This window comes from Typopeltis vanoorti, chromosome 2 (genome assembly GCF_054136105.1).
Source record: "Typopeltis vanoorti isolate ZY-2024b chromosome 2, IOZ_Tvanoo_1.0, whole genome shotgun sequence".
Classification (NCBI taxonomy): Eukaryota; Metazoa; Arthropoda; class Arachnida; order Uropygi; family Thelyphonidae; genus Typopeltis; species Typopeltis vanoorti.
The window spans coordinates 178,442,685-178,468,938 of NC_143550.1; the positions used below are offsets into that span (position 1 = coordinate 178,442,685).

At 36.0% G+C, this 26,254-nt stretch overlaps 1 protein-coding gene across 1 annotated transcript in view; it reads right to left on the bottom strand.

Moving 5' to 3' along the window:
• trio (trio Rho guanine nucleotide exchange factor) overlaps positions 1-26,254 on the bottom strand; it is a 1,056,141-nt gene that overhangs the window by 229,584 nt on the left and 800,303 nt on the right. Inside the window, exon 40 of the mRNA XM_090403001.1 lies at positions 121-201. Coding sequence (XP_090259127.1) covers positions 121-201 — 81 coding nt within the window. The remainder of the gene's footprint in view (positions 1-120; positions 202-26,254) is intronic.

Here is a 26,254-nt window from a genome sequence, read left to right on the forward strand (position 1 = left end):
TAAGTTTTGTAAATACAAAAACACACACATATATATATAGCAAAGCTAATGAGAGAAAAACAAAATGTCCATGCAAACATGCAAAATGGAGAAAAAATCCACCAATCAAGAAACACACACCATTCTCTCTTTGACTATCTTTTCAATTTCTGAAGCCATTTCTGCTGAAATAGCACCTTCTGATGATGGAAGGATGACAGGCTATACAAAAGGAAGAAGACTTAAGGTTTTTGTTGATTCTAAAAAATAATATTTTTGAAATGATGCAAAGAATTATTTATATAAATAGATTCTAATTATCTCTTGTCCAATTAGCTGGTAAATTGCAATAATCATTAAGATCTACTTTATTCTAGTTAAACACAGTAATGTTAGCAAATTTTGTATATAATATTACAGTTTAATTTAGACAACCAAATTAATCACTTAATCTATATTCATAACTCTTGAAATAAGACCCGCACCGCTTCAAAAATTACAATTCAGAACTCAAAAGCAATTTTATATATATATATATATATATATATATATATATATATATATATATATAAATTATTATATATCAATGAATACAAAATTTAATGCCAATTCATTAGTGTTCATAGATGACTGGTTTTGACCTTTATTAAGGTCTTATCAGAGGGAGCAAGACATGTGGCAATATTTAGAGCAAACTCAAACCATATCAAAACACAGTACCATACCACCATATTCCTGATTAGAGATAGATTTAGCAAGTTTATTTGCTAAGGAAAGAAAAGTAAATTATATTTCATCCTTAGTAAATTACATATTACCAGATGCTAGAGCAATTAGATGCGAAGTCAACTACCTAGACATGAAGATATTTCAAACAAACATAATTTTTTGTCATGTATAATTTACTTTCTTTCCTATTAAAAAAAAATTTGTACATAAAAAAGAGCTTTTGTTCCTGTGCCTGTTTTTGTTTCTGTATTGCATTTGTTGTTTGGACTGATCAATTTTGCTGTCAATTTTGCAAATTGATTGCAAAACAGCCTTTATGTATAATGATGCCATTCATTATCAGAGCAAACTCAATCCTGAGAAAATTTTAGTCTTATAGGTTTAGTTTATTAATAAACCATTCTGAATCATTCATGCAAATTTTGAGATCCAATCAGCATTATGCTCCCAGTCTTTCAGTGAGACTTGACTTGTTAAAGAGAGGCACATGAATCATAACAGATTGCAGAGTTAAACTGAATCTTTAATAATACATAATGAAAGCAATTTTTAAATGTTTAGCAGAGACTATCTAAAAATTATCTGTCTCTATATGAAGATATTCTTTGTGGATCTGTGGCAAATCTACGTTGCTAAAAAGACTACAAAAAAAAACTCTGAAGAACACAAATCTGTGATACATATCTCATAGTGTCTGAAGCTCAATTTAAGATGACAGAGTATTAAGATTATAGTCTTCATCATCTCAATCTAGGCCAAAAAGGCATACTATCAGGACCCAAAAAAGGTACTGAAAATATTCGTTTTGAGAAGCCAAGATAAACTGCATGATTGCAGTGGTTAAGACTAAACCTCAGAAGTCTAAAATGCTGAAGGGCAGATGTTCTGGCCATTGCAACATGGAGTATTCTGAACTTCAGTAAAGTCCAATCAGCTGGTATACCATAATCAGACAGTAAAAACAACCCATGCCTATGAGTGAACTAATGTAGAGCAGGGACAAGACATGGTGTCCACAGAGGTTTTACCTTTCCTTTAAATCTTCAGTAGTACTATGAAATACCATGTAACCGATGAGTTTTATTGCCTCTGTAATACTATCTCTTTGTGGTAAAAAGGGTCAAAAATTGTTTGGACTGCAGAGTAAAGATCCAGTTTATTATTATTATTTTCCCCCTAATTCTAATAGCTTCAGCATACTGTAGATGAGTGATGTCATCACAGTTATATTAGACATTATGGAGAGACCCAACACTTCGTCCTTTCATGGATATAGCTTTAAAATGGTTATGCAGCAAATTACCTGCTAGACAATATACTTCACTAAATCTGATGGTATGGTCTCAGAGAGGCTCCAGGTCAGTTACAAATAATCTTGCTCCCACTATTCTGCCTTATGTACCTGGATAGAATCCAACAGCGGCATGCAAAAGACACTGCCAAAACCATTTGCAGAGGAGTTGGGTGAAATTCTTAGTGCATGTGATTAACTTGAATCCATTACTGTACATTTCATGGTACTCCCAATTTATCAACTGAAATTAAACAACAATCATGAAAAGTCAAGCAAAGAGAAATAGATCTCATCTCATCTTCCTTTTACCCTCTTTTACCTTGTGGTGTTGAGGGTTCTGTTAATCATCAGACCTCAAACCATTCCCAGGATAGGGTGTATCCTATGTCCTGTAGTGTTGGGTTCCCAAGGCTGGTTTGCCTCCTTTGCAGGATGAAAAACCTCAGGATAAACTGGGGGAAAAACCCTACTGTCTACACCCAAGACCGGCTAACTTGGCCATGGCTGAGGAAGATCCTTAAGCTCCTCACGTCGTCGATGGGAATCGAACCTAGGACACTCCTTCCCCAGGCATATGGTTGCAAAGCGCACAGCCACTAGGCTAACCGCATGGACTAAAGAAATAGATTACAGTGTGCTATCTCACTAATCCGAACTAATAAAAACCATGTTCGTTTGCATTAGCGAATTTTCCCAGAAGAGACAACAATAACTAGCGTTTAAGAAAAAAAATAATCAGATTCTAATGGCACATCAATTTAATTCTGTAAATAAATTAACTGATAGAAAAAAGCTACTGTACTGTAATGCAAAACAAAACAAAAAAAAACAAACAAACAAACAACAACAAAAAAAAAAAAACGGTAAATAAACAAGTTTATTTTAGTAAAAAATTTAATTTGTATGTACCTGTATTGTTGAGGATTCTGATTTAATAAAATTGCATAGTTCAGTAAGTAACTTAATTTGCATAAAAAATATCGCTTTCTTGTACACAACACACAAAAAAAAAATTTCACAAAATAACACACACAAAAAAGTTTTTTATTTCTTTATAAAAAAGTCACTGATTTTCTTTTGCTTCTTAGAAGCTAAACTTTTTTCGAACGTTTCTTCTCGGAGCTGCATTAGCAACAAAATTTTGTGGAATGGCGTATCATTCTGCTTAGCACATTCTATACACATATTAAAACTGTCAGCTGCCTCTTCATGTTTTACTTTTTTTTCTTTGGGTTCTTCATGGTCATCATCATCTTCTAATTCATTCTGTAGCATCATATTTATAATTTCAGCATCTGATTTGATTCCGAATTCACTTTCAGTTCTACCTGTAATCCATTCTGTAACATCTGTTTGTGAAATATCAACATCTGGATTTATATTTTTAACCAAATTATGCATGCTCTGAATTTCCTCTTTTTGTGTATATTTGTGATTCATGCCAACAATACAGTATGTACTGTACAATATAAAAATGCAAACGTGAACACACAATAAATCAAAATAAGCCTCCAGTATAACTGTGCAATTGACAGTATGAAAAAAATACTGTACCGTAATAATAATAAAATAAATAATAATAGTTAAAATAATAATTATTAAATAAAAATAACAGTACACAAAATAATAATACATAATAAATAAAACCTTTTTTTCTTTCAAACCGCAGTAATCCGAACCCTCCAGTAATCTTTCAGATTACTGGAGGGTTCGGAGTAGCGAGATACCACTGTACATGTAGAAAAAGCAAATCTCCCAAAATCTTCCAGATTACTCCAGAAATACTCGTGGTTTGACTTCCAACCTTAATGACATGCATTTCCATCTCAATCTTCCAAACTACACCTACTTTTCCCAACAGAAATTCATATTTCAGTTTCTTTAATTTGTGTACATGTTTACTCTGATATACCAATATTGGGCAGTTTCCAACTTGAGAATCTCTTAATTTTGATCTTCTTTGGCTAAGACTACCTCTCTCTCTCTCTCTCTCTCTCTCTCTTTCTGTCCTATTCTGTTAAATTAATAAGCTGTCTCTATGGCTCTGCTAATGCCACTATAACTAACCATTCTGATTTTTTTTTTGTGTGCTCCAGAATTAAATGTTGTTCTATGTCTCCTTTTTATTCTCCATTATTTACTCATATCTATCCTGCAATGAAATTAGCCCATTTTCAAGAATGGCTGACAAGAATTTTACACAGCATCATATTACTTTCAATTTTTCATACTTCAATTCTTTCTTAATAAAGGAGAAAAACCATTGACACTCAACAATTTCTATACTATCTAGAAATATCTCAACTAATAAATGATTATCATTCTAGTGGTAAGACTTATACGTTGGTTAGACATAACTGGTAATTAATTTACGGAATTAACAACGCATATAAAGTAAATTAATTAAAGATAACTTTAATGAATCACTTCTATATTTCGACAATGTCACATTGTCATCTTCAGGAACATAAAGATATGGTATGTGCACTACAGGAACTAACAAAGCAAATGAGGAAGAAATTAAGACACTAATTTTGTTCCTAAAGTCCTAATGGTGCCCTCTTGCGGGCTAATTTGGTAGTCTTGGCCGTTGGGCTGAAGTTCTCATAATGAAAGTCTCCCAAATTTGGGGCAGTTTCATGCACCCAAATTTGTTGAGGTTAGGAACGTTTTTTAGAGCTGCTGGTTCCTAACCGTTCCTAACCTCAACAAATTTGGGTGCATGAAACTGCCCCAAATTTGGGAGACTTTCATTATGAGAACTTCAGCCCAACGGCCAAGACTACCAAATTAGCCCGCAAGAGGGCACCATTAGGACTTTAGGAACAAAATTAGTGTCTTAATTTCTTCCTCATTTGCTTTGTTAGTTCCTGTAGTGCACATACCATATCCTTATGTTCCTGAAGATGACAATGTGACATTGTCGAAATATAGAAGTGATTCATTAAAGTTATCTTTAATTAATTTACTTTATATGCGTTGTTAATTCCGTAAATTAATTACCAGTTAAATGATTATCAGTGTGAATTCCATTATAGTTCATAAACAGTTTATGCCATCTGCAGCTGACAAATGCTGCAAAAAATATTGAGAAATTGTAATTAGTCACTCCTGATATCTCTAAGACATTTTGATCATATTTAGCAAAAAGCTTAATAAAAGAGAATGATAACTTTATCCTTGCTTGTCACATGGCTCAGATACACTCCTCTCCTTCTTAACACACTTAAACAACCAACACCGCAGAATCAAGTTCACCCTGAAAAAAAAGGGGAAAACAATAGCCTCCCCTTCCTAGACACACCAGTCATCTGCCAACCTGATGGAACCTTGGTTTTCTCAGTTTACAGAAAACCCACCCATACAGGCAGATACATTCACCAACAATTCCCCCCCCCCCACAACAATATGGAGTTATTAAGACACTATTCAACAGGACTAAACTAATCTGTTCAAATGTCAAAGCTCTAACTACTGAACTAAATCACATCCTTAACACTTTCTCAGTCAATGGCTACCCCCCCCCCCCAAAAAAAATCCAAAAAATACTAAAACCAGTTATCCACAACCCACCTCCTTCACAAAAAAGATTACTCTAAATCCATCACCATTCCCTACATCCGAGGCACCTCAGAAAAATTCAACAAAATCCTAAAAAAAACATGACTTGACCTCTTGTTACAGACCATATAGAAAATTGGCATCCTTTATCTACTCCACTAAAGACCAATCACTTCCCATAGACCTTCCTGGTGTATACCAGGTCCCTTGCAGCTGTAAATTGTCATATTTTGGCTAAACAGGCAGGACAGCAAATATCAGAATCTCAGAACACAAGGTCTACATCCGATTTCACCAGTACAGCCACTCTGGGCTTGCAGACCATGCTCTGGATACTCGCCACAGAATAAGGTGGAAGAAAGCCACAGTAATACACCGCGGCAAGTTCAAATATGAAAGACTATTCATGGAATCAGCCTCAGCCCTTAGGAACATGCCAAACCTCAACAAATTTGGATGCATGAGACTGCCCCAAATTTGGGAAACATACATCAGGAGAACTTCAGCCCAAATGCCAAGAACACCTAATATAGCCTGCTAGGGGGCACCATCAGGACTTCAGGAAAAAACAATATCTTCCTCACTTCGTTTCTCATTTGCTGTTGTGTAGTACTTGTGTGCACGTTGTCTTTATCTTAAATTCCAATGAAGATGGCAACATGACGCTGCCGAAATATTGAAAAGTATATATTAAAGTTTGATTTAATTTATATTTCTAGTATACGCTGTCAATTCCTTAAGTACTTAATAATCTTGCTTGTCAGCGTGCTCTTCAACATCTTTGTTCCTAATTTTCTAAAAGCAAATATAAGCCTCACTGTTTAAATTAAACCAAAGTCAAGTTGAGAGAGAAATCAAAAGAAAGATGTCTTCAAATGGTTTAAGCACTGATTACACTACTATTTTAATGGATAATCTGCATTAGGAATTGAGATTTTCCAAGTTAAGATTCATTGGATTCCAAAGTATTCATTACCATTCTACTCACTCAAAAAAATCTAGAAAGAGTGTCAATGAACAAGCACTAAATGGATTTATTGCCTGGCAGTTACCAGATTGAAATTTAATAATTAGTAGGTCAAATTAAGATATAATTGCAATAAACTATGTACTGATATGATGATATGCAGAACTAATAAATAGCTTGCCACATTTTGGTTCATTAGCAGTTTGAACATTTCAGTTACATTTAGTTTTAATTCATTATTGTTGAAATAAGTCAGGCATGGTTAGATGAGGACAACATACTGACAGGAATAGAGATGGAAGGATATGATGTGTTTTGTGACGATAGAAGGGGTAAAAAGGGAGGTGATTGTGCTATTGATGATAGAGAAAGAGTTATGTCCATACAAAGTAGAGATGCAAGAGGGAAATAGTGCCAATGGTTTTGAGGCAGTATGGTGTGAGATAGAGGTGAATGGAATGAAATACTTGGTTGGATGTTGTTATAGACCAGGAAATGTGGTGTTAGTGACTATGAAATGTATAATCAAATTAGCCAAGCAAATAAGAAAACAGTGATTATAATGGGCGATTTTAATTATGGCAATATAGACTGGAATGATGAGATAGCAACTGGAAGTAAAGAAAATGAGTTTCTTGAGTTTTTGAAGGATAACTACCTCAGACAATATGTAACAGAGGGCACACAAGGATTGAGGGTCTTGAATTTGGTCATCTCATCAGAGGATGTAATTATAAATGAAATGTCAAATCACCCACCAATTGGTGAGAGTGACCATGAGGTGATTGCTTGGGTGGTTGCCAGCAGTGTGAGGACCTCTGTAAGAAAAGGGTATATGTGGAATATGAAGAGCTCAGAATGTCTCCTGCTTGCAGGTGTAGCATGGAAAGGAGTTAGCTGGAAATGAGATCAATGCAGTTTGGGGGATTTTCAAAAACTATCTAGTAGATGCAATGTCTAAATGTATTCCAAGGGTGAGAAGGTTAAATAGGGTGTGAAATGGATGAATTAAGATATTAAGCATGCGATACAGAGAAAAAGAACATTATGGAGGCATAAGGGAAGTGGAAACAAAGACCAGAAAAGGAGGGTGACTTGGTTGGTGAAGGTAGCTAAAGAGAGGTATGAACTGCAGTTAGCTAATGAAGATAAAAAGAATCCTAAGGAGTTCTTTTGATATGTAGCCAGCAAAAGAAAGAAAGAATGATTATGGAAGGATGACATTGTTTGGAGAAAATGGTATAAAGACAGCTGTTGCAGAAGGTGTGGTGGAGATACTTAATGAGCAGTTCATAAAGGTCTTCTTGTGAATGTGACTTCATGGAGAGACTGACTGTAAGTGAGCAAGAGGGTATGGGGAGTTGAGCAAACTAGATGTAAATAAGGCTGTGGGACTTGATAATATATCACCACGTATTTTGAAAGAATGTGCCAGGGAGTTAACACCTGCCTTGATATATTTTTTTAATATGAGTCTTGCACTCGGTCAAGTTCCTAAGGAGTGGAAGGAGGGCAAGATTGTGGCACTTCATAAAAGAGGTGATAGAACTCAAGCATCAAACTATAGGCCTGTCTGTGTGTCAGATGTTGTAGTTAAGTTGTTGGAGAAGCTTGTGAGAACTAGTATTCAGAATTGAGTTGACAACAATGGTATTATCTTTCATGGACAGCATGGATTTGCTAAAGGGAGGTCATGTTTTAGTAATCTAATCACTTATTACAATAAGATGACTGCTTCCATGGAATTTTATTATATTCATGAGCATACATCAAAACTTTTCATCATCAATTTTCTGATATGTACTCTCAAAGAATTATAAAATATGATGACAGTACTACATCATGATTAAATGTACATTGTTACTAAGGTGAACAATTTTCCTCCAAATGAATCTATTCTATTATTTGTCAGTCCTTATATTTCCACATTCGAGGGGGGGGGGGGAATCCTCTAAATGCATCAAGCCATCTCAATCTCAGTTTTCCTCTGGTTTTTTTACCCTGCCATCTTAACAAGAAATGCCTGCTTTACTAACCTTTTTATCAATCTGTTTGAAACCATACCACCTTAGATTAGCTCTAATCACATATTTCTGAATGCTGAGAAAGCATATCTTTCTCTAGCAACTCTTTCTCTAACAACTTCACTTTTTTAATATGATTTTACCATCATTGTACAGAAAACCAGAGTTTTCAGTACAACCAGAAGAATACTGTCTGGACAAACTCCTGCTTCTCATTTAGCTTACTCAATGGCCAGAAACATACAAAAAGTTATCAATGATTCCAAAACAGACTTCATAAGAATGAAATGCAATAAACTTGCCTCCTGCTCAACTGGTAGTCAAGCCTTCCGGTCCCTTGCTAAGGTTGTTGGTCTAATTTCTGCATTTCCATGTTGCCACCTCTGATGGCACTATGGTAATCTCATCCAAGGAAAAAGTTGGACCTTCTGGCATCAGTTTTTTCCTCCAACTCCTGCCTGGATGACCAAAACAAATCACCTCCCGTACTTCCACAAACTGCTTACTGCATGCTTCCTCTGAACTTTTGCCAAAAGGATATCAGAAAAATTCTCATTAATTTTGATACTAACAAGGCACCTGGTCCAGACAGTATTCCTCTGGTTGTACTGAAGACTTGTGCTCTAGAATCGACACCCATCCTGTATCATTTATATCAACTTTCACATTCTACTGACATCTACCCATCAGCATGGAAGCAAGCCCACATCCAGTCTGTAACCAAAAAAGGAGACAAAAGTCCGCCATGTAACTATCGTCGCATTGATCTCACCTCAGTACTTTCAAAAGTGATGGAAGTTTATCAACAACAAGCTTCATTACTTGGAGACTCATCAGTTAATTAGTGATCACCAATATGGATTCTGCCATTCTCATTCTACAGCCCACCTCCTAGCTAATCTCACCCGTCTTTGGATTCAGGAAATATTTGGAGAAACTCATGTTATTGCTCTTGATATTTCTAAGGCATCGTGTCTGGCACCAAGGTCTCCTGAACAAGCTGCCATCTTATGGCCTCCTTCTACACTCTTATTGTATTGACAACCTCCTCACTGGCTGTTCAGTGTGTATCATGGTGGATGGCTTCCTTTCATCAGATTTCTCCATCAATGCTGGAGTGCCTCAGGGTTCTTGCCCACACTCTTCCTCCTTTACATCAATGACCATCTTTCTCTGACCTCAAATCCTATTCACAGCTCTGCTGATGATAGCATTCTTCATTCCTCTTCCTCATACTCATTCGATAAACCCCACTATCCTAATGTTAGATGCTTCAGGATCTTCCACACCCATCCTGTATCGTTTATATTAACTTTCACAGTGACCTCCTCAACATCCTGAAATGGGGTGAAGACAATTTAGTAAATTTCAATGCCAATAAAACTCAAGCCTGCCTTATTACCTGCAAGGAAAAATCCTACCTCATCTCATCTCATTTTTGATAATGTTCCGGTTTCCTTTCAAGGTCAACTTTCTCTTCTTGGATTGACTGTCACATCCAGTTTATCCTTGCACAAACATATTACTTACATAGCCTCTTTAGGCAGCTAAAAAGCTTGGTCTTTTCCATTCTAAACATTACTTCTCTTTCTCTCAACTCCCAACACTTTATAAGTCTCAGATCCATCCAACTTTTGAGTACTGTTTCCACATTTGGGGTGGAGCACCCAAGACCTCTCTAAGAATTCTTGATGATATTCAGAAAAGGGCAATCCACTTAATAGATAACCCTTTCCTCACAGACTCCCTTCAGTCACTTTATCATAGGCACTCTGTTTCAGCACTGTGCCTGTTCATGGGCATTGCTCCTCTGAATCGGCTGCTACATTCCTCCACTTTCTTTTAGCCACAAAAGAACTAGAGCAGCCACTGGCCAACACCCATATACTGTTCAGCTTTGAACACTTAACTTCTCATCAGCTTCCTTCCAACCACCTCTAATTCTTTGGAACAATCTCCCACATACTGTTTTTCTTGTTAAGTCTTTATCCTCACACTCTTTATTAAGAAACACATCAACAGGCTACATTTTCTCCTGAATCACTTACCCACACAAGGCACTGTAGTGTTATAGGTTCTTGTGACTTTTCATGTGTGAGTCAACATTAAAAAAAAAAAAAAAAATCCTCTCTCTGCTACAAACCTACATTCACTGGTTGCAATATACGGCAGCTGTCCACACATCATACATCTCAAAAACTTGACATTATAAAAACTTACCATGTCAGACTCAAATCATATGTTCTAATCCACATGGTCTTAAGCAAAAACTTGTAAACAACCAATACTTCATGTAACTGAACAATTTCTCTCAATGGAAATTACAGCATATTTTTTACTCCTACAAGCCTACTTCTGACAATAACCTAGAACTAGTAAGGAGAGATGCAATCCTGGATATTTCAGGTATATCCAAACTGATTTCAAATATCCTCCAGAAGTACAACCTGCATGTTTTTCCTATCAAAAACTCTTCTCACATCTACCTACTTCTAAAGATAAAAATTTCCTGATTCACTTGCTAGCATTTACCAAATCCTCTGCGATTCCAACCACCTCCTACTTTGTACAAACCAGACACTATGCAGAAAAAAGATTACAAGAACACCAATCCTACATCATTAATAAAAATGACTAATCTGGTCTGGCAAAGTATGGGACTAACACTAACAATGGAATACTCTGGCAATGAATGCACCTACTCTCCTGATTCTGCTTCAAATTTGAATGTATATTTAAAGAGAGTGCTGAAGCTGTACTACATCATCCTAATTTAAATCGGAGCGACTGCCTCTTCTTGCCAAAATCTGGTAAAGTCCAATTCTTATCAACCATCAGCAGGACCCTTCCCCAATTTATATATCAATCTACTACATCTCGCCGACATAGAGTTGTTCATTATACCATCATATGATTCAATGTTTCTTTTCTTTTTTTTTAAAATAATTTATCATTAACATTCTACCTCGTTCATAATAGCAAGCCAATGAACATGACCTGTTAGTCTCAAATTGAAATATTTGGCAATAAAAGTTTTTATTTGTTTCAATTCCTGTGTCTACATGTGCACAGGTTTCATCATGAATACAGCTAGTTCAGTATTTTCACTGATTTCTCCGTTATTCCGTAAAAATTTATTCAATTTACTTCATATCATACCAGTTTTGCTAATTCTACTATCTATTTCCATATTTATTTTGCGATCTTCACTAAACACTGCATCTACATAACTGAAATGTTTTACTTGTTCTACACATTCACCATTCAAGTGCAGTTGATATATTCATTTATAGAAACGATAGACTTAAATGGGAAATGGTTCTTCTTCACAAATTCCAGAATGACTTTAATTGATTATTATTATTATTATTAAATCTTATTAAGGTTATTTTTACTAGAACCTTAATATAATTAGACCATGATGCTCTATATATCATGTGCATGAAGTTCCCATATGTCACTGTTGAATATACTGGTTTCTGTTCCTGTTTAATTTGAAAGTGTATATGTGACCACAACAAAGATGCCACTATAACAACAGAAATGGCCCCGAGTCCTGCGCGGCCCACACTCCTCCTACAGCGGTGGTAAGGCACCGAGTGTGGCCAGGCTAAGAATCTCGCAGATGAAAACAGGCCGCCTCTTAAATCTATGAAAATGGCAATCGGTACCTTCAATGCGCGAACTTTGGCAAGAGACTACAGAATAGATTTATTAATCAAAGAACTAACCAATATCAACTTGGATATCCTGCTAGTGAATGAAACAAAAAGATTGAAAGAACTGACAGCAAGATGGTACAATGGCTCACAGATATTCCTCGGAGCATCCTTAAACAATGGCAAACAAGGCGGAGTAGGCTTCATTGTTAAATCGAAGCTCACCAAGTCGATCCTTTCTCGTAACATCATATCTGAAAGAATAGGTGTACTCGTAATTGGAATAGAGAACAATATAACAATAAAATTAATATCCTGCTATGCTCCAACATCTGTAGCTGATAATCAAGAAATAGAAAATTTTTACATGGATCTTGAACAGGCATTAAATTACAAGTCAACATACACATTTGCTGGTGGTGACTTTAATGCCAAAATAGGATGTGGAAAAGAAGATGAAAAGTTTATAGGACCACATGGTCTAGGAAAGAAATAGAAGAGGAGAGAGATTAGCTGAATTTGCTGCAGCTGAACAACTCTTTATCATGACAACACTTTTTTCAACAAATGCCTAGGAGAAGATGGACTTGGCAATCACTGAATGGAGACACAAAAAATGAAATTGACTACATTTTAACAGATTGTAAAACACTGGTACAAAATGTTGGTACAATAGGTGAAACATATTTCAACATAGATTCTGACCACAGACTCCTCAGAGCCATTATAAGAATAGACCACAAAAAAGAACAACATATCAGGGCTACATCAAACCATAGAAGACAACCCAAACAAATAGACTACCACAAGTTCAGGAAGTGCATAGAAGAGACCGAATGGACTATTAAAAACTGTTACATAAATGATGACTATATTGACTTTATTAATAAATTCAACAAGTGCAAGAGAAAATCAGAAATTCCTGTAAAACAAAAGAAAAGAGAATGACTCTCACCTCAAACTATAGAACAACTGAAAAAGAGAAAAGAACTGAAGAAAATTTTCTAGAATACAAAATTATCTGTAAGTTACTAAGGAAAAGAATTCCAGAAGATTACAAAGCTTTCAGGATACAAAAATTAAGAGAAGCAGTGCAGGCAAAAACCAGCCTGAAAAAAATAGAGAAAGACTTAAATTTTAAAAAGTCAATTCCATCTGCTTTACAGGATCAAAATGGAGAAAAACATACTAATAGAAAAAGGATAGAAGAAATTGTACAGAATTTTTATAATGATCTCTATGTAACTAAGTGCCAAGTTTCAGAACCTATCATTCCAAAACCAAGCAATATACTAGATGTACTTCCAGAAGAAATAGAACATGCCCTTAAGAAAATGAGTAAAGGTAAAGCCTCAGGACTTGATCATGTTAAGGCTGAAGAAATCCAACAAGGTGAACCAATTATTTTCAAAGCCTTGGCTACCAGATTCACGTGGTACTTCAAAGAAAGAAAGGAAGATTCCAGAGGAATGGAAAACCTCAAAAACCATACTTCTATTCAAAAAAGGGAACAAGGAAGACATAAAAACTATTGTCCAATCTGTCTACTCTCTCACATACATAAGATCATGAACAGAGTAGTACTGAACAGAATCCAAAACACTCTAGAAGACAACTCCAGAGAGCAGGCAGGATTCAGAAGAGGCTTCTCCACAATAGATCATATCAGGTCATTTCACGACTAACAGAAAAATGCAGAGAATACCGAATCCCTTTATGTTTCCTCTTTATTGATTTTAAAAAAGCATTTGATACCATAGACCACAATGCAGTCATCAGTGCCTTACTGGAAATAAATGTGGACCCTACTTATATACACATGATAAAAGAAATTAAAAAAATCAGACCACACAAATAACCGTATTTGATCAATCTATAAATATAGATATAAAGAGAGGGATCCGCCAATGCGATTTGATCTCCCCAAATCTATTTACCAGCACTTTAGAATACATTCTGAAAAAATAGACCTAAACGGAGGAATAAGCATAGATGGTGAAAAGCTACAAATCCTTATGTTTGCCGATGATCTAGTACTGATATCCCACAACCCAAAAGACCTAGAAGAAATAAGTGAAAAAGTATACACAAACAGCAGTAAGATAGGCTTAGAAATGAATCTAGAAAAAACAAAATGGATCAAAAACATCTACACAAGTCACAGTCACCTATGTATTGATAATATCTCTATAGAACAAGTTGACTCATACAAGTACTTAGGACAAACAATAAAAATGTATAACGATTTATCTTAAGAACTAGCAAAAAAAAAAAAAAAAAAGAAAGCTGCATGGCTATCAATCAACAGACTAAAAGAAACACTTACTGATCCAAATCTTGACATCCTCCGAAGGCAAAACTATTTAATAGTGATATTCTACAATCACTCATATATGGATCAGAAACATGGAACACAACAAGAAAAGAAGAAGAGACTCTCAGAATAACTCAGCGTGCAATAGAATGCAGGATTTGTAACATCAGCAGAATGGAACATGTTAGAAACACGGAACTAAGAAAGAGACCAAGCATAAAAGATGTGGTAACTGCAGTATATGAAAGCAAGATGAGATGAGCAGGTCACATAGCCAGACTCAACGATAACAGATGGACATATAGAATACTCAACTGGCAACCAAGAATAAAGAGAAAACCAGGAAGACCACCTACAAGATGGGAAGATCCACTAGTGAAATCTATGGGTATAACGTGGAAGAGAGAGGCTCAAGATCGAGATCGTTGGAGGCATCTTTGTGACCTGCACTCATGGAGAAATCCTGAGTGAAACACAGGTCCATCAAGGTAAACTGAAGATGCTCTTGATACTAGGGTGAAAATTTTATACTAATAAAAATTCATATGCAAGTTAAATCCATTTTATGTTATTTGTTAATTATCATGTCTTACATTCCATTACACCAAGTTATTAATGAGACTTTTATTTCTCATGTCTTTTCTCCATGTGAATTTGTGTTAGTGCATGGTGATAGTAATGAAAAGTCCATGTCCTGAATAGAAATCCAATAGATAATTACTATTATCATTAGTTTTGCTTTTTTTTTAAAAAAAATAAAAATAAAAATTCTTATAACATTTCTATATGTCCAGTAATTAGTTATACTCTGCTGTTTAGATTTCCAGGGATAAGAGTGTTTCACAGATTGATTACAAGGATATGGGAGACAGGATCATGGCCTAGAGACTGGAAGAAGTCAGTTTTCATACCACTACACAAGAAAAGTGATATGAAGGCATGCAAGAATTATAGGACTATTAGTTTGATATCTCATGCAAGCAAAATTTTATTAAAGATCATGCCAAATAGGATTGAGGCCAAAGTTGAGGCAGAGATGCCCGAGGAACAAGCAGGTTTTAGGAAAGGTAGGGGCACCAGAGATCAGATCCTTTGCCTCAGATAGATCATAGAAAAATATAAAGAATTCAGACTCCCTCTGGTAATGTGTTTCTTAGACTACTCTAAAGCTTTTGACTGTGTTGAGCATGTGAAACTGTGGGAAGTAATGAAAAGAATGGGTTTTCCTCAACACACTATCAGGTCGATAGCCAACTTGTATAAGGAACAAGAAGCCACAGTAAGAACAGGTGTTGGATTGACTGATTGGCTTCAAGTTGGAAAAGGAGTTAGACAAGGATGTTTACTTTCTCCTCACTTGTTTAGTATATATGCAGAGGACATCATGCATGAAGCATTGGATGACCTCAGGACAGGAATTAGGATAGGAGGTAGATTGATCAGTAATTTGAGGTATGCTGATGATACAGTACTCCTTTGTAATGACATGGAAGAACTAGGACTAATTCTTAACAAAGTTAACAAGATCAGTAATAACAGAGGACATTTCTACTCAATTCTAAGCAAGTTCTAAACTCAATTTTAGAACTCAATTCTAGCAAGACAAAGATCATGGTTCTCAAAGGAAAAACAGAGAAGCTCTTGAGAAACAAGTGTACCTTAATGGAGAAAGAATTGAGGAAGTCAACAAGTTTGAGTACCTGGGATTCATTATTAATGTGAAGAATTGCTGTTCAGAAAATGTCAGAAAAAGGTTAGGAATGGCTAAAACAGCAGTCAGAGACCTGTCTAAAATCTGGAAGGATGGATCTATCTCCATGGGAACAAAGTTGAGGATTTTAGATGCAGTTGTTTTTCCAACAGCGACTTATGGATGCGAGACTTGGAACCTAAAGAAGTCAGATAAGAAACGGATATCTGCTTTTGAAATGTTGTGTTACAGAAGGCTGTTAAGGATATCATATACTGAAAGGCGTACAAATGAATGGGTGTTAGAAAAGATTAGTAGAACTTTAAGGCTCCTTAAGGATATTGACAGAAGAAAGTTAAAATATTTTCAACACATAGAAGGTAAAGTTCCTGGAAAAAGAGGCAGGGATAGACCATCAATGAGATGGATGGATGGCGTATATGGAGTGACTGATCTTCAGAGAGTTGAGGCTGCCAGAAAAGCAAACAACAGGACTACATGGCAAGGCCTGGTGTGGAACATCACCGAGCATCGGAGTGACCATACGGCATCTGTAGATGCTCAGTGAACATAGAGAGAGAGTTTAGATTTCCAACAAGGGCCAACTTTTCCTTTTCTTTTGTGTCAGATGCCTGGTATAATGCCTCAGAAAATTCCTCCACTTCTTCCTTATTATAACCTTCTGTGAGACTACAGGTACAAATAAGTTTCGTTGACTGAAATTCCCTATTTTGATATTTGCCCACTTCACTTTACTTGCTGCTGCTTGCCATTCAAGATGATTATCCTCATATTTAGTGTTAAATACTCGAGCTACTCTCTCTTTTCACTGATCATCATTGCCTGAATACGACATCTTGTATTTGTTGCTTAGAAGAATCTTACTTGCTTTTGTTTTCTTTGTTTTAGTGACATATTATGCAAATCTAGTACTTATTCAGTTATTCTGCTACTTAAATTTGAATATCCAGAAGAATATCATATTAAAGGAATCCATATCAATATCTTATTAAAAAATAGAAATGTAAGAAAGTTTTAAAAAGAATCAAAGCAGAAAATTCTGAACAAAACATTGATTAATTAAGATAGAATCATATGCTGAAGCTCTTTACAAGTATAGAAAAATCAGAAATCCATGGTGAATGCAAGGAGTTAAATAAGTAATCTGGAAGAAGAAAATGCAATTTGAAGCTGCTAGCAAATAAGTCAGCAGATGCCCTACAATAATACTGAGAAAAAGGTAAGATAGCAAAGCTATGTGTTAAAGTAGTTAAAAAAAACCATGGAAAGATTAAGATTATAGAAGATAAAAACAAGCAAGGAGGCAAAATGTTTTGGAGGCTATTGCAAAAGCTTAGAAATAGAGGAATCATAGTGTAAAGGAAATCACAAATTATCGATAAAGTAAAGATGAAAATGATGAAGATATTCCAGATGTCTGAAGTACCTACTCTGAAAGACTTAAATTGTCAATAAAAAGACTGTCTTTTTATTTCTAATTATGAAATTATTTAATTCCCAAATACTGTTGACTATGAAAATAGGCAGGAATATTGAAAACATGACTAACATCCTGAATGGGAAATGTATAAAGCAAGAAAATACTAACTATTTAGACACGATTTCTAGAGAAGAAGATAAATTAAATATGGAAATAGAAAACAGGATAAACAAAATTGGTATGATAGGGAGTCAAATGAATAAATTTATATGGAGAGAGAGAGAAAGAACAAATCAGTCAAACACTATACTAATTTTTCAGAAAGGTGGTGTTCAAACTCATTTTTAATCTTGAATGTTGTTGAAAGTTTTTTCCACTTGGTTATACTATAAATAAAGTATAAGCAAACAAAGTTTGCACCTGAAGTATCTTCAGGACTGGGGTAACTCGGGTAAAGGTGGTATGACTTCACATCACTTGCCTTAGTAGTCATACCACCTTTACCATCACTTGCCCCAGTCCTGAAGATACTTCAGGTGCAAACTTTGTTTGCTTACACCAAGTATATAAGCTGGCCTGGTTGACCGAGCAGTTAACGTATCTGCTCTCCAGCCGAAAGGCTGTGGGTTCAAATCCCGCTGTGGGCATGGATGTTTGGCGATTGTCTGTGGAAATACTAGTGGTGGTGGTGGTGGCAGACCATAGATAGCGTTGATGTAGTTGTGGTTAGTTGTAATTGGTGGATTGAGTGGTGGAGAGAGAGAGATGTAGAGTAGATGTCCTCCCTCGATGAGTCTTTGGACTCCGTTGAGGTGTCATGTAATAACAATAATTTCTTGGTATCTTTAATTTACAGTATAATTAAGTGAAAACACTTTCAACAACTATCTATCTCTAATCTAGAGTATTATAATAATAAGGTGAGACACCTTTTGGCAACTCATAAATAAAAATGTCACTCTTGCATTACTTCAACCTTGGTATCACCTCACCTCTGGGTCTGGCTCCCACTGATGAGACCTCAATAAAGGTCGAAACTGGACTGGATAGTGACCCTTCCCTGCATAGCATTATACATGTCTGCAATGAGATGTGCTTTGCATTATGGAATACTAAGACAAGTGATGTGGAGTCATACCACCTTTACCACGAGTTTCCCCAGTCCTGAAGTTACTTCAGGAGCAAACTTTGTTTGCTTACACTTGGATAAAGGATTAAATCAAGTATACAATATATTGATATCTTTAATTTATTTTAATCTTGGATCTGAGAGTATGATAGGAGTCATCATCATCAAATTCCTGCCATGTACCCTCAAGGGGGGGGTGTACAGGATATGATAGTACTACATGAAAAAAATTACATCACTATTAATTTTCTATCTACAATTTTCCTCCAAATCAGTCTGTTACTAGTCAAGACTCCAAAATTATCAGATTTTATATTTCTATCGTCTAAGGCACTTTGTACCGTATCAATCCACCTATATCTTGGTTTTCCTCTGGGTCTTTTTCCTGCCAACCTGGCAGAGAACACTTGTTTTGCTAATCTTTCCTCTACCATTCTGTTCAAGTGACCATACCACCTGAGATTAGCTATGCTAACGCATTCCTGGATGCTGACAATGTCAAGTTCTTTCCTAATATCCTTGTTTTTAATATGATATTGCCATTGATGCCATTTGTTCACGCCTCTAATCTTTCTCAGGACTCTCATATCTGCAGTCTCTAGACTTTGGTCAAGTGTTTTACTTCTGGCCCAGCTCTCAGATCCATAAGTTAAAACTGGTTTGAACACTGTCTTGTATATAGCTAATTTAGTGTTACTACTAATTTCTCTCTTATTCCATATGAATTTATTGAATTGACTTCCCACCATACCAGCTTTGCTGATTCTGTTGTCTATTTCCATATTTAATTTACCATCTTCAGTAAAAATCGTGCCTAAATAGCTGAAATGTTTTACTTGTTCCACAGGTTCTCCATTCACAACATAGTTGACATTTTCAATGATTCTGCCTATTTCATTGTCTTTGTCTTTTTATTGCTGACCTTCATACCATATCTATTACAACAGCTATTCAATTTAGTCAGAGAATCTTGCAGACTTGTAGCAGATTTATTTAGAAGTATAACATCATCTGCATAAAGCAAAGAGCTGACATTAACATCTCCAATTTTGATATCATATTTAATACCACTTTCCTTCATAATGTGATCCATATAGATAATGAATAACAGAGGGGATAATGTACATCCCTGTCTCACACCAGATTTAACATTAAACCATATTCCTGTACGTCCTTCAATTCGAACTGCTGACTTACAACTCAAATAAAGTATTGCTTGATATAATGCCCCACTGACAACATATAACTGCAGCGTATTGAATAGCTTCTCTCTTGGCACTTTGTCATATGACTTTTCCAGATCGACAAAACCTAAATACAGATCTCTGTTATATTCCCATGCTTTCTCGACTATTTGTCGTAAAGTGAAGATCTGATCCTGACAGCCTCTATTTGGCCTGAATCCAGCTTGTTCTTCACCAAGCTTTTCTTCCACAATTCTTCTCAACCGTTTCTCAAGTATACTTGCAAAGATCTTGCCAGGAACACTCAGTAGGGAAATACCTTTGTAATTCTCACATGCAGTTTTATTTCCATTTTTATATATGGGTACTATGAGAGCTCTACTCCAATCATCGGGAATTCGTCCCTCTGTCCAGGCTTTCTGAACTATGCAGTGCAGCCACTGTACGACTCTCACACCACCACCATACTTCAGCATTTCTGGTCGAATATCATAAACTCCTGCTGCCTTTCCACATTTCAAGCCTTTGATGGATTTTTCTACTTCAAGTATGGATATGTATTCCTGACTGCATGCCTGGTCAGTGTTTTTTACTACTGTGCTGTCATCACTGCTTGTTTCATTTAGAAGTTTTTCAAAGTAATTACTCCATACTTCAAGGATATCTTTTTCTCCCATTTTCATGTTACCTTTATCATCTCTAATTCCTTTTACAGCACTCTTTCCTCCATTCCTAAGCTTCTTCAACAACCTCCAGAATATTTTGTCGCCTTCTTGATATTTATTTTCTATATTCTTGCAAAAGTTCTCCGATGACTTTTGTTTAGCTAGTTTTACACAGTGTTTAGCATTCTTTCATTTGTCTCTATATTCTCTAAGAGCACAAGCTGACTTATTTGACAGGAACTTTTGATATTCTTTTTTTCTTTTCCTTCACTGCCTCTTTAACTTCCTGTGTCCACCAGGGAGTTCTGATTTTTTTATCCTTACAGACAACCTCACCACATGCCTCTCTAGCTGAATCAATCAGTGCTTTCTTCAAGGCTTGCCACTGAATCTCCAAGGTTTCATTCCTGTTCTCAAACTCTTTCATTTTTTCTTCAATAATCTTTGTGTATTTTAGTCTACAGTTCACATCTGAGAGCTGCTCAACTTTTATTCGCTTTAAAACTTTCTTACATGTTATTCATTTCAATATGAAATTCAATTTTATCTTGCTCAAGAATAGATAGTGATCACTTCCAATTTCAAATACTCTGTACACTCTGGTGTCCTGCACCAGGGAGAAAACATCACTATCAACAATAACATAGTCAATGAGACTTTTCATATTCCTAGCCTCTTCTCTCTATGTGAAATTGTGCACATTTTTATTTTGGAACATGGTGTTAGTAATAACCAGTCCATGTCCTGAGCAGAAATCCAACAGATATTTGCCATTATTATTAGCTTTGCTCTTTTCTTCAAATTTTCCCAAAATATTTTTGTATGTCTGACAATCATTTCCTACTCTGCTATTTAGATCCCCAACAAGGACCAACTTTTCATTTTTCATTGCATCAGTTGCTTTTTCTAAAGCTTCAAAAAATTCCTCCACTTCTACCTTAGTAGAACCTTCTTTGGGACCATAGGCACAAATAAGTCTCATTGTCAAGTTCCCCATTCTCATATTTGCCCACATTACTCTACTTGAGACGGACTTCCATTCAAGAAGATTAGCCTCGTATTTTGTGTTGAATACTATGGCTACTCCTTCTTTTCCTTGATTGTCATTGCCTGAATATAACATTTTGTATTTATTGCTCAAAAAGATTTCACCAGTTTTTATCTTTTTTGTTTCAGTTACCCCTATTATGTCGATCTGGTACTTATCTAATTCCTCAGCTAGCTCCATTTCTTTGCCATTCAGGCTTCTTACGTTGATAGTACCAATCTTTAACTCTGGTGATATTGAGTTGGGGTTTGTTTTCAGATTTGTTCCAGTAGCTGACTTTTCACTGTTCGCCCTGGTTCCCTGGTGAAAACAACGGGGGCCTTGTTTAACCGGGTGGCGCCCCAGCCGGCATGAAATTTTGTCATGTTGTACCATCATTTTTTATTTTGGTTTAACCAATAAGAATACAATTTGGTCGGCTAAATCCCAAATTGCCAGCCCATCCTCGTTCGTTCAGTATCCAAGTAGATACCCAACAGGGTGCACCGCGAGAAGGTGAGGATTGGACATTAGGTCAGAAGCCCTGGTCGGTTCTCCGCATTCCTTTAAAGGCTATGTGGAGGTCTCCTCTCAGTTATACAGCTTTGACCCTTAAGCACCCCCCAGGAAATGTGTTAGCAGAGCTAATCTTAGGTGGTATGGTCACTTAAACAGAATGGGGGAGGAAATAATAGCAAAACAAGAGTTCTCTGCCAGGTTTGCAGGAAAAATACCCAGAGGAAGACCACGATATAGGTGGATTAATCTGTTAAAAAGTGCCTTAGAAGATAAAAATATAAGATCTGATAATGTTGGAGTCTTGACTGGTACAAACTGATTTGGAAGAAAATTCTAGATAGGAAGTTAGTAATGATGTAAATTTTTCATGTAGTACTATCATATCCTGTACACCCACTGAGGGTACATGGCGGGAATTTGATGATGATGATGATAAGCAGCTGAAAAATCATGGGAATACAACAAGGATCTGCATTTAAGTTTTGTATATCTGGAAATGGTGCCAAGAAAAAATCTGTTTGAAACAACCTATATGGCGTTATTGGAACATTGTCTTGAGCAATACATAGTCCATATTTAAGTTGAAAGATGATTGGATGATAAATCAGGTGTAAACAAGGGAGAACGTTATCTCAACTGTTATGAATCATTTTATAAAGGAAAATAGTATTAAAACTAATATCAAAATTGAAGATGTTAACATTTTTCATTAGTTCTGTAGATAATGTTACACTCCTAAATAAATCCGATACAGGTCTGTAGGATTCCCTATCTAAACTAAACGACACTGCTATCATAAATTTGGTATGAAATTCAGAAATAAAAAGTCACTTATGACAATAGGCAGAAACATTTAAAGTATCAACTATATCCAGAATGGAGAACCTTCAGAACAAGTAAAACATTTCAACAATTTAGACACAATTTTTAGTGAAGATGGATATGGAAACAGACAATGGGATTAGGAAAGCTGGTATTGTAGAAAGTCAACTGAGTAAATATACATAGAAATAAGAGAGAGAAATTAGTCAAAACTAAACTAGCAATATACAATACAGTGCCTAAATGATTTTTAACTTATGGATCTGAGAGCTGGATTAGAAATAAATCACTTGATCAAAGACTGTAATAAATTTAGTTTAATCCTTTATCCAAGTGGAATCAAACAAAGTTTGCGCCTGAAAATGTTTGCAAGGAGATGTGTTTTGCATTATGGGAGATACTGAGACAAGGAGTGATGAGAGCTTGGTCCACCTTTGCTCGGAGTTGCACTTCCTTCCCTCAGTCCTGAAGATATTTTCAGGCACAAACTTTGTTTTCTTCCACTTGGATAAAGGATTAAACTAATATAGTCTAATCAAGTGAAAAATAAACTTCCAACATCTTTCTCTAAATCCAGAGTAATTCAATAATAAGGTGGTACACCTGTTGGCAACTCCTATAGGTAAATATGACCTCTCCTATTGCTCCTGCCTTAGTATCTCCATGTTTAAGTCTGCCTCCCACTGACAAGACCTCAATAAATGTCGAAACCAGTCTGGGTAGTGGCCGTTCCCTTAATGCATAGCAGTATACATGTCCGCAAGGAGATGTGCTTTGCATTATGGGAGATACTGAGACAAGGAGTGATGAGAACTTGGTCCACCTTTGCTCGGAGTTGCCTGGTGTTGCACTACCTTACCTCAGTCCTGAAGATATTTTCAGGCACAAACTTTTTTTGCTTCCACTTGGATAAAGGATTAAACTAAATTTATTATAGTATAACCAAGTGAAAAATAAACTTCCAACATAAAAGACTGTAGATCACAGGTATGAGAGTTCTGCAAAAGATTAAGGGACTGATGAACAGATGGCATCAAGGATAACATCATAATAAAAATGAAGGACATCAGAAAGGAACTTGATACTGTTACCATTCAGGTGTGTGTAAGCACAGGTAACCTCAGGTGGAGAGGAAAGGTTAGATAAACAGGTGTTTTTTGTCAGGTTGCCAGGAAAAATACTTAGAGATAGACCAAGATCTGGATCGAGTGATACAGTAAGAAAAGCTTAGAAGACCAAAATATGTGATCTGACAATATTGGAGTCCTGACAGATAACAGATTAAACGACAAATCTGAATGGAGAGGTAAACTTTATGAGTAAAGTAAATGAGTGGGTGGAAACAAAACACAAAGAGAGAAAATTGGGGAGTCAGGTGGATAAGAAGACACTAATAAAAGTGTTGATGCTGGATTCAGAAGTGAATGTGTGAGTGGACAGAAAAAAAGGATCAAGATGGCCTGGGATGGGAGAGTTTGGGTTTGAGGTAAGTTGTAAAATCGGTGGTAACACAGAAAGGACTGGGGAAGGTGTTGAGGAGTCACATCTGAAGTGGTCCATAAGACTTGAAGAACCAGAAATGATTTGTTATATTTGTTTACTAATGTCAAAAGTATTTGAAATAAGGAGAATAAAATTGTTGCACTCGTTGAGTTTATTCACATCAAAATTATTGCTATAAGCTAGACATGGTTAGATGAGGATGATATCCTGACATGTGTTTTTGTCAGGTTGCCAGGAAAAAAGACCTAGAGATAGACCACGATCTGTCCATCTAATAATACAAAAGGGACTGGGAAAGGTGTTGAGGCGTCACATCTGAGAAGTGGTCCATAAGACTTGAAGAACTAGAAATGATTTGTTATATTTGTTTACTAATGTCAAAAATATTTGAAATAAGGAGAATGAAATTGTTGCACTGGTTGAGTTTACTCACATGAAAATGTGATGCGAGTAAACATTTGTTGTAATGTGGACAGATATGATAATTTTCATGAAGACAAACAGGGAAATAAGGGAGGAGGAGTACTGTTGCTGGTAGCAGATGAGTTCAGCCTATCTAAGGTGGATTTGCAAGGACAAACAGTAGCAGCAGTTTTGAGGCAGTATAGTGTGAGGTAGAGGTGAACAGAATGAAATATTTAGTTGGGTGTTGATATAGACCTGGTAATATAGAGGGTAATGAGAAGGAAATGTATAGGCAAATTAGCCTAGTTAGCAAGAAACAAGTGATCATTATGGATGACTTTAATTATGGTAATATAGACTGGAATCAAGAGACTGCATCTGGGGGTCAAGGAAAATGGATTTCAGAGTTTTCAAGAGACAGTTATATTAGGCATAGATTTGATCATTTCATCAGATGATATTATAAATGGGATGCCAAATCTTCCACCAGTTGGTGAGAGCGACCATGAGCTAACCAAGTTCCAAAGGAATGGAAAGAGGGCAAAACTGTTATGATTCATAAGGAAAGTGATAAGACTAAGGCTTTGAATTATGGATAATCTGTGTGTTTGGAGTTGTGGTTAAAGTAATAGAGAGAGGTTAATTAGGACCAAGATTCAAAACTGGGCTGACAACAGAAAAATATTCTCTGATGGTCAGCATTGGTTTGTTAAAGGAAGATCGTGTTTCAGTAATCTGTTTATTATTTTTTATAACAAGGTGAAAAATGAATTGGATAAGGTTGATGCATACAGAGTGGTATATTTAGATTTTGCAAAGGCCTTTGAAAAATTGCCCATGACAAGCTGGTAATTAAACTGGAACAGATGGGGCTAAACAGCAGATTAGTATGCCGGACTGGAGAGTGAATGTGTGATAGGTATCAGAGAGATTTCTATGGAGGAGCAATATCCCAGAAGAGGAAACTTACTAGTGGTGTATCCCAAGAATCTGTTTTGGGATATACCCCACTGATGTTTAATTTGTATGTAAATGATATTGGGAGAAGTCTGAATAGTGATAAGTGATTGTTTGCAGATGATGAAAGGTAGAAAAGAACTATGAAGAGCAAAGCAGATGTTGTGGCCTTACAAGAGGACTTACAATAGACTGAGTGAATGGGCAAAGCAAACAAGGAGTGTTATCAGTTCGCTGCTGTAAAGTGTAAGGTTTTGAAATTTGGGAAGCAAAGATGGAATGTAGAGTACACAACTGGAGAACATGAGAGATCTGAGAGTGATTGTGGACAAGGACCTAAAATTTGGGACATATTGCTAAAATTGTGAGGACTGTGCAGCAGATA